The sequence below is a fragment of the Alligator mississippiensis genome, chromosome 6 (assembly GCF_030867095.1).
Source record: "Alligator mississippiensis isolate rAllMis1 chromosome 6, rAllMis1, whole genome shotgun sequence".
Taxonomy (NCBI): domain Eukaryota; kingdom Metazoa; phylum Chordata; order Crocodylia; family Alligatoridae; genus Alligator; species Alligator mississippiensis.
Window position 1 is genome coordinate 71100338 of NC_081829.1, and position 14824 is coordinate 71115161.

The following is a 14824-nucleotide window of genomic DNA, read 5'->3' on the forward strand; positions in this document are numbered from 1 at the left end:
ACTTCAAGAAGGATGTGGACAGATTGTAAAGAGTCCAGCAGGGAGGGACAAACATTATTAGAGGCCTGAGAAGCATGACTTATGAGGAAAGGCCACAATAACTAGAAGTATTAGGCTGGAGATGGCTATGGGGGGGGATTAGATAACAGCCTTCAAATACCTGAAGCACAATTAGAGAGAGGATGGAGATAAGAGTATTCTCCGCAGCCACAGGAGAGGGGACGAGGAGCAGTGGCCTCAAGCATTGGCAAGGGAAGTTTACAGTAGAAATTAGGAAGAACTTTCTGACTAGGAGGGGGTTAGATGTTGGAACAGGCTACCCAGAGGTCATGGAATCTGCATCCCTGGAGATTTTCAAGAGCAGGTTGCACAGACACTTGGCTAGGATGGTTTACTCAGGGAAGACCTTGCCTTGAGCAGGAACCTGGACAAGAGAACTCCCAAAGTTTACTTCCAAACCTCTTTCCACATGATCCTGTGAACAGCTAGGTTACTACACTGCTCTAAGGTTGACCAGATGTACATCAAAAGCGGAAGAAAGGGGGGGGGGGGATTTAGACTTGATATTTTATATGACAGAAGTCCGTTCAGATAATTTTCTATAGCAAGGAACGCTTTAAGGCCCAGCACAGCCCAGGTCACAGGGGAGCTGAGCCAGGAGTACCCTCCCCCACCCGCAGCTCCAGAGAACCAAGTTCCCCCCTGCAATCACATCCCAGCAGGGAAGCCCATTTCTCTGGGGGACAGCCCAGGAGGCAGAGACCCAGCGGGCAACACAGGTCCTTGGCAATCCTGTGGCTCCGCACTTGCGTTGCCAGCTTGTCTTGAGGTCGAAGAAATCTGCCGGACTCAGGCACAGAAGTGCGAGGGCAGGCCACGAACCGCCGTGGCAGAGCACGCGTGGCGGGGGGCGGGGGGGAAGAGTCGGGCACCCCAACTGGGCTTCCCCCGGCTCCAGCCTGCGGGGGCCCCGGGCGCTGCCCAGGACCAGGCCGCGCCACCGCCCCACGACGAGGCCGCGAGGCCCCGCTCTGCCGCCCCCGCCCGCCCTTCCGGGCTCATACCGACCTGGAGACCGCCATGGCGACCGGGGGCCGGGGCCTGGCCGGAGAAGACTGGCGGGGCAGCAGGTGGGAGCCGCCGCCGCTCTCCCGGGGTGGACACCGGCGCCTGGCCTGGGCCTCTCGGGCTGCGCACCCCGCCCGCGGCCCCGGAGGGGCAAACGCAGGCACCGGCGGAGCGCGGCTCGGGCCGGCGGCAGTCGCGGTCCCGCTCCCCTCGCGGGGAGGCGGCAGCGCAGCGAGGTGTGGCCGAGAACCCTCGAAGCGCTGGTTAAAGCCTCTATTCCCCCATCACCCGGGAGAAGCCCGATGCCTGGTTTTATATGAGCAGCCATCTTGTATTTATTCCCTTCCTCCATGATAGCCGCTTCCTGATTGGCAAAGGGGCCAGGCCACAGCCAATAGGGAGGCTGCTTCTAAGAGCGGGGAGGGAGGGAGCGCGCCGCTAGAGCGGAGCAGGCTCTGCCATGGAGGCCGCCGAGCCTGCTCGGGGGGAGGGGAGCGGCGGCCGCCGCCATCGGGCCGTACCATTGCCACGCGTGGGGCAGAGGGGGTTGCTTCGGCTCGCACCCTTCCTGCATAATAAGGCGCGATAGGAGGCGGAGGCAGGAACTTTACAGACCCCTCCGCACCACCTCACGGGGCTTTCCCGCCGCCGGAGGGAGCCATTGGGGCTATTGGTTCCCACCCACTGCCTCGCGTGGTGGAACGGCCCCGTCCGCGCTCTGTGCAAACCGCTCCGGAGCGGAAGGAGCGCGGCGGGCAGCCCCGGGCCGAGACTACAGTTCCCAACATGCCGCGCGGGGCTCACAAGAGTCTCGCGACGGCGGCCGCGAGCCAGCGGAGCCCCTTCCTGCGCACGCGGCAGATCGCGGCCGAGCGACGCGCTACGAGCCGGCGGGAAGCACGAGGGCGCCCCCTGCGGCTGCTCGGACCCACGCAAGCCTCGCCCCAGCGCGCGTCGAAGGCGGCTCCAGGGCACAGCAGGCTCCGAGACCGCCTCGCGCGTTTATTAACCAAAAGGGAGGTGGGCTCCTGCCTTCCCATGCCAACCCGACACAACACTGCCGCTCTGGCAGCTTTCAAACAGCTTTAAAGGCCGCGAGACCCCGCCCAGCAGCCTCCTCCACCAATCCCCGCCCTCCTCCGGCTAACCCCGGGCCATCTGTTGCTCTTTGAGCATTGCAAAAAAACAAAGGTTGCTTTCTGCTTTCCCAGTTTCTCACGCAGGGCATTACTTCATTTCTGCAGTGACCTCTTCTGAGAGACTTTGCCAAAAGAGCCCATCTCCCTTGGATGAACCTTTCGCGTCCATTTGCTTGGCCTTCTTTGCAAATTCTTCCCTTTTTTGTCTTACACAGAAAAAAACCTAGCAAAGCCCACACATCCATGGTCAAGCCTTTAAATCTGTTTTTAGCTGGATGCTCATCTACACCTCAAGTAGTAGGCAGCTGACAAGCAGTAACACCTACTTAATGCTCAGATCTGAATCAGCTCAATATTGGCTAACACTTCCTCACTTGTCTGCTGTCCCTGCCCTTTACTTTATACTTGCGTTGTAAACTCCTACCACTAGAAAATGTATTTTTATTAATATTCTACCATACCCAGCAAGAAGAGGCAGGGCTTTTAGTCCCGCTGCAGTAGAAATATCAGAGGAATCAGTTGTCCTTAACAGAATTTGTGCTAGTTAGGTCTGGCTGTATCATAATCTTGAGAACCTGTATTTTTAAGTATTGCTTTAACCAGTAATGCTGGTCAAAGAAGGAAAGGTTTACCTCTGAGGAACTCTCAGACAGAATATCTGCTGCCTCCAGGTTCCTGTTATATAACTTGTTTTTATTGATAGAGCATCTAGTATTTTAGTGGCTGAGTTGCATTCTCTCAATTCCACCAGAATTCTTGTCTGAATACTGAAGTCCTGGTGATTTGTTGCTCTTTATTATCTCAATCTTTCCAGCACTTCCTCTGTTAATATCTCATCTGTGATAATACTTTAATGTTATCAACTATCAAACTTGGTCTGTTATTAGTATCTGTTGTGTACACTGATACAAATAAATACTTCAGCTTTTCTGCAATGACCTGTTCCTCCTTAATTGTTTCCTGTTTTGTAATAGTCCAACAGACCCAGTGAATCTCAGCTCTCTGTTTCAGAAATATTTAAAAAGTCTTGTTTATTTTTATGCCTTCAAGTATTGGGTCTTCAGTTCCTAATTACTACTCCTAATTTTTATATTTTACCTACTTCTTTTTCCTGGTTTAGGCTCCTTTTCATTAGTTTCATTAAGGCTGGATTTCTTTCTTTTTTTGCCAGAAGGATACGCGTTTAGCTTGTGTAACTTTTCTTTCAGTGGCGACGTGTAGAGGGTGCATGTGGCTGCACGTGCACCCCCTGAGATTGGCCGCCTGCCGGCAGCGCCGGCAGGTGGTCACCGCTCGCTAGTCCCCCCACCCCCCTAACCACCGACATCACTGGCAGCGTCTGCAGGCAGTCACCAGTCAGCGCTCGCCACTCCGACCCCCACAGCTGACTGCAGGAGCTCCCAGCTTGGCCCGCCACAGACACCACCACAGCAGCCTGTGGAAGCTCCCCACTCACTGCTGCCACACCCCCACCGCTATTGCCTGCAGGCAGTCGCTGTGCCCCCCCGCCTTGGGAGGCATGCGACGTTCATGTTTTCTTTCATACTATTTAACCATACTTTCCCTCCTTGATTTTCTGCTTACATTTTTAGGGCTTATCTTCAGTCTTTCAGATAAGATACAGCAATCTCCATGCTGAGAGAGACTTTAATTGCTTTACTTTTGACTGGAGGGACTTTTACACTAATTTCACTTTTTAAAAAGTTCAGTGTCAAAGCATTAGTTTGTATTAAAGACCTTCCCTTCAGGATATAGAATTTAGTATATTGTAACATTTAGTGACTCATCTATAGTTACTTCTGGAACTGACTTTGCACGTTGCTTATCATTAAGTCAAGAATAATCTTGACTATAAGTTCTTACACGTTGCAGAAAGCAATTAAAAGTGTTAAGAAGCAATTAAAATGTTGACTGAAGTGTTCACTAAACCATGTTTACTGACATTTTATCAGTTAATATGTAGCAGGTAACTTTATTCTTATTCTTTCATATGGCAATTTGAGAAGCAACAATAAGGTTGCTAAAGGCTGATATCCAAGTCTTCCACTGACAGCATGAATAATGACTTTTCCTCTGGAGAAGCCTCTTACAGGGTAAGAGTTCACTAGATGTTCCATGATTTGAATGTCTTCTGTCAGATACCAGTCTATTCTTCATTTTCCATTTGTTTACTGTGAGAAATCAGGTGCTTCATCTGTAGGGCCCATGATTGGGTCTTGATTCTTGACCCTTCTGTTTTCCAACAACCTGCATCATTTGTCTTGTGGTAACAGTCCTGAGGTTTTGAGAACTTTGGCTGCTAACGAGAATGGTCCTAGACTTAAGGAGACACTTTCAGAAACAGATCTTCGTACCAAATCTTACCTAGTGCCTTGAATAGGTTCACAAAAGCTACAGCAATTTTGAGTTTCTATTGGTAATCAGTTTGGATGGTGGGGTATTAATATGCATATCTGATTACAGTGTCACCTTATTTTTTCTGTTTGGCCTGAGGCATGCACATTAGTGAGGAAGCATGGCAGCCTGCCAGAGCCATTCTGACCTAAATTTTTCAAACTTTTTCAGAACATTCTGCTTGGGCCTGCAGCCTTGACTATTTTGTTGAGTGCTGAGGCCTCCTTCCCTTCTTCTTTAGTGAATGGTTTTGACGGATTTGATATTGCTGAGAAGTATGGGAATAATAGGCAATGATGATTTTTTTCTTTTTTTTTTCCCTCCTCTTTTTTTGTAATGAAAATCTTGTTTGGGCCTTAGAATTCAGGAGTCTCTGAGTGGCAGTGGAGTCAGCTATACCATATAGCACTTTGCTTTGGGAAGGGTTAGCCTTGCCTAGATTACAGAGAAGCCTCCAGACTTCCTGTTTGAATCAGTGAAATCCAGGCTCTGGATAGCTTTGCCTTTCACTCTTATCTGCTGATTGCAGGAGTGCAGTTGTAACAGCAGGCTTATCTGTTGTCTTGTACTCCTTTAGGAAGCTTTTCTGTCTGATGACCAGCAGGGAGCATATGCTTTCTTGTAGCAATGGAGAGTGCTGGTTTGTGCTGCCAGTTTAAGATGGCTGATGAACTTGTCATAGTTGGCTAGGTTAACATAGTTTCCCAAAGTTAAGACAGTTTGGAAGATGGCAGTTTTCATGGGGCCCTCCCTGTCGGTGCATTGGTAGGACCAATGCCATCAGCATAGCACCTGAACACTGACAAATAATCTTATGGTCTGAAAAGTAACTCAAACACTGATGTCAAGAAGAATGGTCACTATCAAATGAGAAAAATGTATATGTACCCATGTGTCTGACAGATCATAGATTCATAGAGTCAGAAGGGACCTCAGTGGGCCATCTAGTCTGCTCCCCTGCCCCTGGCAGGCAAGAAAAGATTCACCAATCCTGGGATCATGTAATCCCAGCCCGGTGCCTGTCCAGTCTCCTCTTGAAGACCCCCAAGGATGGGGTGAGCGCCACCTCCCTTGGGAGACCATTCCAGACTCTGGCAACCTTGAGCGTGAAGAACTTTCTCCTAATGTCCAGCCTAAACCTTCTCTCTAGTAGCTTATGGCCATTGTTCCTTGTCATTCCAGGGGGTGCCCTGGTGAACAGATAGTCGCCTACTTCATGTTGCTCTCCCCTTATGAATTTGTACGTGGCCATAAGGTCTCCTCTCAGCCTTCACTTGGAGAAGCTGGAGAGGTTAAGGTCTCTTAGCCTTTCCTCGTAGGGCCTTCCCTGCAGGCCTCTAATCAGGTGAGTGGCCCTTCTTTGGACCCTCTCCAGGTTGGCCGCATCCTGCTTGAACTGTGGCATCCAGAACTGGACATAGTACTCCAGCTGCAGTCTGACCAGTGCTGCATAGAGTGGGAGAATCACTTCCCTGGACCTGTTTGTGAAGCACCTACAGATGCACAAGGTGCGATTGGCTCTGCCAACTGCTTCATCACATTGGCAACTCATGTTCATCCTGGAGTCAAGTGACTCCAAGATCTTTTTCTGCCTCAGTGGAGCTGAGAAGGTCGCCCTCCAGCCTGTAGGTATGATGGCAGTTCTTCCTCCCTAGACGCAGCACCTTACACTTGTCCTTATTGTATTGCATCCTGTTGCTCTCTGCCCACTTCCCCAACCTGTCTAGGTTAGCCTGGATCTGGTTCCTCCTCTCCAGGGTGTTAGCTGCACCCCATCATTTTGTGCCATCCGCACATTTGGACAGGGTGCTTCTCACCCCCTCAACCAGATCACTGATGAAGATGTTGAACAGCACTGGCCCCAGAACTGAGCCCGGAGGAACTCCACTGCCCACATCTTTGCAGGTTGACACCAACGCATCCACTACCACCCTCTGAGTGCAACCTTTGAGCCAATTTGCTACCCAATCTAACGTGTAATCATCCAAGGCTAATCTCCTCAGTTTATTTATAAGGATGGTATAGGATACCTTGTCAAAGGCCTTCTTGAAGTCCAGATAGATAACATCCACCTCAACTCCTGCATCTAAACAATTGGTGGCCTTGTCAAAAGGAAACTAGGTTAGTCAGGCAGGACCTGCCTGCTAAAAACCCATGTTGGTTACCCCTCCACATCACATTAGCCAGCAGGCTCCCACAGATGTGCTCCTTAATAATTTTTTCTAGGATTTTCCCAGGGGTAGAGGTAAGGCTGACTGGTCTATAGTTCACCAGGTCCTCCTTCCTCCCCTTCTTAAATATTGGGATGACGTTAGCCCTCTTCCAATCCTCTGGAACCTGACCCGAGCACCATGAGCGCTCATATATCCTTGCCAGTGGATCACCTATGACCCCCGCTAATTCTTTCATTACCCAGGGGTGGAGTCCCTCCGGCCCTATGGCCAGTTCCTCCAAGTGTCTTTTTACCGTGTCAGCACTAACTGTTGGTCGGGTGATGTTCCCTTTGTTGGTGTCCATGATGCATGTTGAGGGTTCATCTAGATTCCCATTTAAGAAGACGGAGGCAAAAAACTCATTGAAAAGCTCTGCCTTGTCCCTGCTATCTGTCACTAAGCCCCTCTGCCCATCCTGTATGGGTCCTATGCTACCTCGCACCCTCTTTTTGCTCCCAGCGTACCTAAAGAAGGACATTTTATTGTCCTTAATCCCTGACACTAGCCTGAGTTCTAGAGTTGCCTTGGCCAGTTCTAGAGTTGCTTTGTCCAGTATCAATATAGAATTTTTCTGATCTGCTAATAGAAAACACCTGAGAATACTAATATATGAACAGAAGATGAGTATCCTTGTGCTACAGAAGACTTGCAAAGCAAACAACAACTACAAAAATCAAAATGCTACCTCCATGATTCTAAAATGGGGAGGTGCAACACAAATCAATAGATGGACTGAAAGTGTTCATAAAAAAAAGTTCTGGACTGGTTGCTTCATTAATTTGAATTTTTTGACACCCTATAACACTGTGATGAGAATCAGTGAACTTATCATCACTGTGCATAAGCTACCAAATGTCAGTGAAGATACTGGTGATAATAATTTCATGAGATTTAGTTCCCTTTGATTTTCTTCAGCACTTTGCTTTCAACATCCTTTTCCTAAGCAGGGGGATTAGGGTATAAATATACTGGTAGAAGTATTTTACTATATGATTTCTTCACTGAGAAATGTTGTGTCATTAAAGTATTGATTCTATTTAAAATTATTTTATTTTCCCATCTCTGTTACAGAATCAGTCCTGCTTGGTATTGCATTACAATTTCCACTCTTTCAATTAATGCCCGCTATTTCAAAGCCTTAATTCATTGCTAGATACTCTGCTAGCAGAATCATATCCATGATTTTACACTCTTGCTTTTAAATTTCTTGCATTGTTTAAACATTTTTTCTGGTTTTGGCCATCAGATTATTTTATTTAACTTCAGTCTGTTATTTTTCCTGATTTTATCTCTGTGACCATAACCTTACTTTTCATCTCAGTTCTAATTTCTGTCTTGCTCTGTCTTTGCTAGATAAAAAAGCAGCTTTTCTGTTACTCACAATTGTACCATATGTCTTTTAATGACTTGGGTACTCCTCAGCTCCTACCAAGTTTTTCCCCATGCTCCTAACTTAAATAAATACCTTGCCTATTGTTCAGTGCAAGTTCCATGCTTCTTTGGAAATGATGGAGTTCATTGCCTTTAATACAGAAGTCCCTTTCTCCAAAGAGTTTCCCATTGCCTTGGAAATGTTAATCCATCCTCTTTACACTTCTTTTTCTGAATGATACCATTGGTAGCTATTCTACTGGCATGTTAACAAGGATACTTAATTATGTATATATTAGACAAGCATAGTTTAAGAAATGTAATCTGTTAGAAGCCTGACAGCATCAGCTCACATGGATAACCACCAGGTCATGGAGGCTCTACAGATTTAAAAGTTGGGGTGCATAGCATGTGTGAGATGAGAAAACTGTGCAAGCAAATTAATTTGTTTAATATCATATATGCAGAGAGAAGATTGAAGAGGTCCTTTCACATTTCTGACTGTTTAAGAGAACTGTGCCAGAGACAAAAATAAGCTTCTGCCACAGGCAGAAGATAATGAGGTCTAACTTGCTTTAAGTGTTGAGGTGTCATTAGATGACACTGTGAAAAAATGACAATGTGAAGATAACTGGAACAGAAATTATATGTGTAGTGAAACAATTTTATTGGGTTAAGTCTTTTGACTATTTAAGCTTATGCCTCTGTAAGTTTGTATTTATTTATTTTTTCTCCTAACAGTCTTTTTCTCTTTTTATAAGCCAGTGCAAGAGGGACTTTAATTTGTGTTGTAACAAGATTTTGATGTATGTAGTTCCAGTGTACACAAATTGAATATACATAGCATAAATAGAAAAGTCCCTCTGTCATCAGGGAGATAAGGATGAGGAAACACCCTGTAATGCTGAATAGACAGAGCTAGAGGTTTCACATCTAGCCCAACTCTTTCTAAAAGCTATTGTTTTATAAAGAGAAGAGAAGGCTAATCTGTAACATTAATCACAAGCTTCTGTTCTGACCACTAAGCTTGAAATTACATTTTAAAGCATATTGTGGGAACAAAGAAATTGCTCCAGTACAGTAGCTTGTTAAAACTATTATTTTTAATTATAAATATTTGTTACTATTCCTCTTCAAGGCTATTAACAAAAAAATTTCTAAGCATTACTTTCGAAAATCAGAATTCATCTTAGCAACAAGGACTAAACAAGCATTTCTTTATGTGTTACAGGGCGTGTCTACACAAGACACTATGGCACATTAGCAATGAGTTACCTCACTGTAGCGCATTGCTACAGTGCTGTAGTGTTGCCAGGCACGAACCATGATGGCGATGCTACTCACAGTAGCTCATTGCTACTGTGCAGTAGTGTCTAAAAATAATGGTGCGGCGACAGGACTGAGCAGTAGCACTGGTTACTGCGCAGTCATTGGGTACTTAGTTAAGCAAGTACTAAATGACTGTATAGTAACAACTGCACAGTCAGCTGTTTGTGTAGACATTGCCACAGATTACTAGAATAGAGCATTATTCCTGTTTCACATCCATGATTTTAAAAAGCACAAATCAAATATAGAATTCACTGTGCAAAGTTTCTTTTGTCCTCCTTCTTTCCCTATTTCCATTGTCTGCCCTCTTTGGGGAACTAATGTTACAAAAAGTGCATTCAGATCATAGTTTCTCTTCTACCCTCATCACCAGCCATAAGATGCTTAAGTGATGTTACTAATAGATGCTATGTGTGGTTTGTATTCTCTCATTTTCTGATCAAAGGAGCATTAAGTGGTAGTTTAGTGTTTGTAGTTTTTTTTCCAGGAAATGCTGATAGGTGTGTTTTAATCTACACAAAGTAGGTTAAAATGCATATTTTGCATTTGTAGCAGAGGGAGCAAGTCGCTGATGGTCTTGCTTCCTTAAGAGTTCCCTTGAAGTGTGAAGCTGAGTTTTCATTGGAATACCTTTCTGGTTTAACTTTTTAGTGTATTGGTTTTTGTGACAGTTTAATTTTCATTGGTGGATTGCTCTATCAATCTGCTTAAAAACAAATATTCTTGCTTGTTTATAATAGGTTTCAGTGGGTGCATCTACACATGCGCTTTACTGTGGAGTTGACTAATTAGCTTAACAGTCAAGTATCACAGTCTAAACACGCGCCAGTATTACAGTGCAGTAAGGTAACTAACTCCTTCATAAGATAGTACTATCAGGGACAGTACTATCTTGTGGTAGAGTAACTAACTACACTGAAATGCATGTGTAGATGCTGACGATGGGTGTACCTTGCACCTGGTCAGCCCAGCCAGCTGGGGGCTTGCTCCACCCTGGCTCAAATTGCTGCTGTCCCGGGTGCACGTGTAGACACTGTGCCCAGGAGCAGTTCACTCCAGCTTAAACTGCTCTGGAGTTTATTGCATCACATTAATTTCACATGTAGATACACTTAGTAGTGTTAACTTGCTTATTGCAACTTTATTGTAAACCTCATTATTTCCAACTGATATGTTATGCTTTGTTTTCCTGATGAGAAAAAGAAAATTTAATGTGAGTTGACAAAATACTTACAAATCTAGTTCACAGCAATAAAACAGGCATAATTTATTCTTCAAAAAAATGATCTTATGTAATTGTAATATCCCATGCCACTCACTAGTGTGCCTTTGTTGTATGAATTTTTCCAGCTTCACCATCGCTTGGGGAGAGGACAGCTTGTTACTATGTTAGATTCCAGAAGATCCTCAGGGGTTCTCGTTTGTCACATCTTGCTGGAATAAATTTGTTTAATTGGGAGGAAGATGGTATGTCCTGCCCCTCCTGGTACCTTCCTTCAATCTTCCTGTCCGTCTTCCCGTTGGGGTTCTGCCTCCCCTACACTCCACCTAATGCCAACCAACGATGTTATTTTCCCGTTTTCTAGGTCTGGTCTGGTATAGTTTCTGAAATCTTGGGTTTCTGACTTATACTGGTTGGATTTGGACGTTGTTACCTTACTCCCCAGCATCCCTCTCTCTCTCTCTCTCTGGTCTGTACTTGCTATGGTTTAGATGTCCATCTCTCCTTTCCTCCTCAGGTTCCTGCTTGGTTCAATCCAGTCTGGAGATGTCTGGAGTCCACAGTGTTTTTTCAGGTAAGTTGTTCAGCCCACTTGGGCTCAGCTTATCTTCAAATGCCTCCTCCTGGGGCAGCCACCACTTTCCCTCAGTGGGGCACTGCTCCACTCCAGGCCACTCTGAGTCCACTGGGGAACCCACTTCCAGTCCCCCCTGTCTCTCTGCCAGGCTTTTTATCCTGACTTCATAGGTCTGGCTGGTGAATCAGCACCGGCATGCCACCATAAAGCATGCCCATGCCAGTGCAGGCGCTGGTCCTGGCTCCTCCTGGATTTTTTTTTTTCTTTTCCTTTGGCGTGGTGTTTTTTTCTGCCATGACTTCACTTCTGCCACGCTCCTGGCTCAGTGCAGCATCCTGCTAGCCCTGCTCCTCACCAGCTCTGGGTAAGCTCTCCTTTGTGGCATCGTGCCTGCCACAGTATCATGCAGAAATGGTACATTTTAATTGCTGTGATTACTTAAATATAATACTATAAGGAAATGTATGCAGACAGTAAATTATTCTCTTCCCCAATATATTATCCTGCAATCTGCAGTCTTCAGATACAGACAGACTTTAGGAAGCATTAACTACATTACAATGTAGTGTGATATAGTGTTCAAAGTGTGCTACTGGTATTGTGCATATTTGTGGTTTTAATGTAACAAGCAAACTACTGGGAAATCATATGCAGAATTCCCTTTTTTGATAGCAAATTCACACTGAATAAAAATGCACTTCAGTTATACTGGATCCTGAAATTGGGAATTTTTTGCTTAACTCTGCACTACACACAAGTTCCTCTTTGAAAGAGAAATGTTTTTGTGGTGGATCTGCTATTTTTGTAGCACTACAGATAGCCTGAAATTGATCTTATGTTGGGTATAGAATGTCTAGCCATAATGAGCATCTGTAACTTTGGTGCCTGTGCGTCTCTAATTCCCAAATACTCCTCTATACAACTGAGAAGCTGCGGAAAAACACAATGACCCCCTCCACTCCAACAAGAATTTCTTCCCTGTCACTTCACTCAGCCCTACTTGACCCTGCTGGGACTTGAATTCAGATCTCTCACAGGGTAGGCAGAAACTCTACCACGCAGCCACTACTGCTGGGCCTGCCCCAGGCTGCTAGGGCTTTTGACCGTCTGGAAGCCCCTACCTCACATTGAGCTGCTCTGCCTCTTGCTGGAGAAACTGGAAGCAGAGCTGGAAGCCTCTGGGGTCACTGCACACCTTTCTGCTGGAGCCAGGTGGGGAACTTCTTCTGCTAGCTGCAGCCTCTTGCTGGGGATCCTGGAGCCCAGCAGGGAGCCTCTCCTACCAGGTGCGCTGCTGAGAGTTCAACCACTGCCTGCGGGTCCTGCTCCTTTAGGCTCTTCTGGAGCAACTGCTCCTGCCCTGCTGGCCCTGCTTTTGCCAGCTCTTTGAAACTCCTTCCTCATCATCCCTTGTGGGTCTCTCTGATTCAGCTGCGCTGCCCCTTTTATCCCCCTTCAGGTGACCCGAGGTGCCAATCAGGGGACATGGAAGGTGAGTCTCTGGGGCCTGATTGGTGAGGAAAGGGAATCCCAAGCCCCCCAGTTATTCTTTACCCTTTCAAAACCCCTGGGCCAAATCACTACCAGCTAGCCAGTTATATCTCCATACTAAAAATTGGTTGCAAATATGTTTTTTGGGGAAAACATGTATATGTAATGATTTACAAAATATGTTGCAGTTCTGGAATGAAAGTCTATAGTGGAGGTTAATATTTTTTTTCCCCCTCAAAGGTTAATACATTTTTTAAGAATGCTAGAGGACTATACTCTTTTGGTGTGCATGGCCATGGATGGCTGGGACTGTAGTACACGTGTGCAGTCTTAATGTACATTAGAAATAGCAAAGTGAGGCTAATCATGCCTAAATTTGCTACCTGCAAATGCTGGTATCAAATTTAGGTGTGATTAGTTAAAGCACATTAACGCACATGTAGATGTGGCCCAGCACTAACGTTAGTGCCAGGTATGCCCAGCCACTAGAGAGCTGGCCTGAGACTATCCCCAGGGCTCCTGGCTGGCTGCCACTTCTCCCCCAGGACAGGGCTGCTCTCTGGCAGCCCCTAGCTGCAGGCTATAAAAGCCAGCAACTATTTTGTGCCCTGTGGCACACATACCAGGAGCCTGGAAAGACTGGCAATCTGTGCAGGAGCCCAGTAGGCCCTGTGTGCCTCCTGGACAGGCCACAGGCTGTCTCTGCCTGTCCTGTCCCCTAGCTAGAGCTTCTGCTTGGCCGCAGGTAAGCGTTGCAAAGAACTGCAGCTTGCTGCACCCCTTGCCCAGCCCTGAGATCCCCCCTGGTGCTGCTGCCTGGCTGTCTCTGCCAGCAGGGCCAGCACTTGTTCCCTGCTGCTGCTCACCCCCAGCTGTTTCCTATGCTTGCAGGTCCTGTGGTGAAGTGCCTCTGCCACATGGCTCCTAGTTCCTGGCTGTGCCCCTGTGCTGGGCACTGCTTGCTGCTAGCTGCTGTCCAGGGCCAGTCACATATGGACAGCTGCACAGGGCCCAGAGAGCTGGTGCAGGACGATCACATTATCCTTCTCCCCATCGAGCCCTGGCCCTACCTGTGTGTGCACACACCTATGCTAGCCTTCAGGGCCCCCAACTGGACTCAGGAGGAGGTGTGCAACCTCATGGCACTCTAGGGCAGTGCCGATGTGCAGTTTGCATGGGGCGGGTGCTTGAACACCCGCATTTATGAGGTCCTGTCAGGTGGGATGAAGGAATGAGGACACTCTCAGTTGGCACGGTAGTGCTGCGTAAAGGTCAAGGTCTTGCAGGCACAGTGGATGGCTGTGTCTGACTTCAGTTGTTGGTCCAGTCATGCCCAAAAGTTCATGCCCTTTATGAGACAGATAACCTGCATTTTGGTGCCCTGGGAGCCAGGCTGCATCCCTACAAATGCCACCAGCAGGGGTGACCTGCCCAAGCCCCTGCTGTGCCCTGACACATCACCAGAGGAAGGGGACCTCAGGCCTTCAGTGTCCTGTCCCACCCACCTCCCCAGCTGGTGCATCCACTGGCAGTTTGGGGAGCCCTGCCTAGCAGCTGCCTTGCCCTCGACACAGCCCCAGACCCCAGCAGGAGGAGCAGTTGGCCATGCCACCACTGGCTGCCAGCAGCACTAGTTCCTCTTGGGGAAGCCCCTGGCCGGGCACCGGTCCACCGCAGACCACAGGTTGGGGACACTGGGCACAACTGTATGCTGTTGCCATTAGGGAGGCCTGTGCTGAACCACCAGCCTCACCTAGACACATGTCCTGCACTGGGGGATGGCCCTCCCAGTCTCCACCTCCAGCCCTGGCCCTGGCCTCTGCCCCCAATCCCTGCCTGGCCTGCCTGCAGTCCCCTGGCCCCAAGTTCCCTCCCACTATAGCACACAGGCAGGTAGGACACAGTTTGGAACTTTATTGAGCAGCCTGTGGGCCTCACATGCCAATGTAGGCATCAATGCTGGTGGTGATGTCCTCAGCAGCGGGGAAAGGGACATGTAGCACTGCAACAGGTAACCCCC

At 47.5% G+C, this 14824-nt stretch overlaps 1 protein-coding gene across 1 annotated transcript in view; it reads right to left on the reverse strand.

Moving 5' to 3' along the window:
- Positions 1 to 1457, reverse strand: part of BTAF1 (B-TFIID TATA-box binding protein associated factor 1) — a 96178-nt gene extending 94721 nt beyond the window's left edge. The window contains exon 1 of the mRNA XM_014607826.3: positions 1069 to 1457. Within this exon, the coding sequence (XP_014463312.1) occupies positions 1069 to 1082 (14 nt within the window). The 5' untranslated portion in view covers positions 1083 to 1457. The remainder of the gene's footprint in view (positions 1 to 1068) is intronic.
- Between the last annotated feature and the right edge of the window lie 13367 nt (positions 1458 to 14824).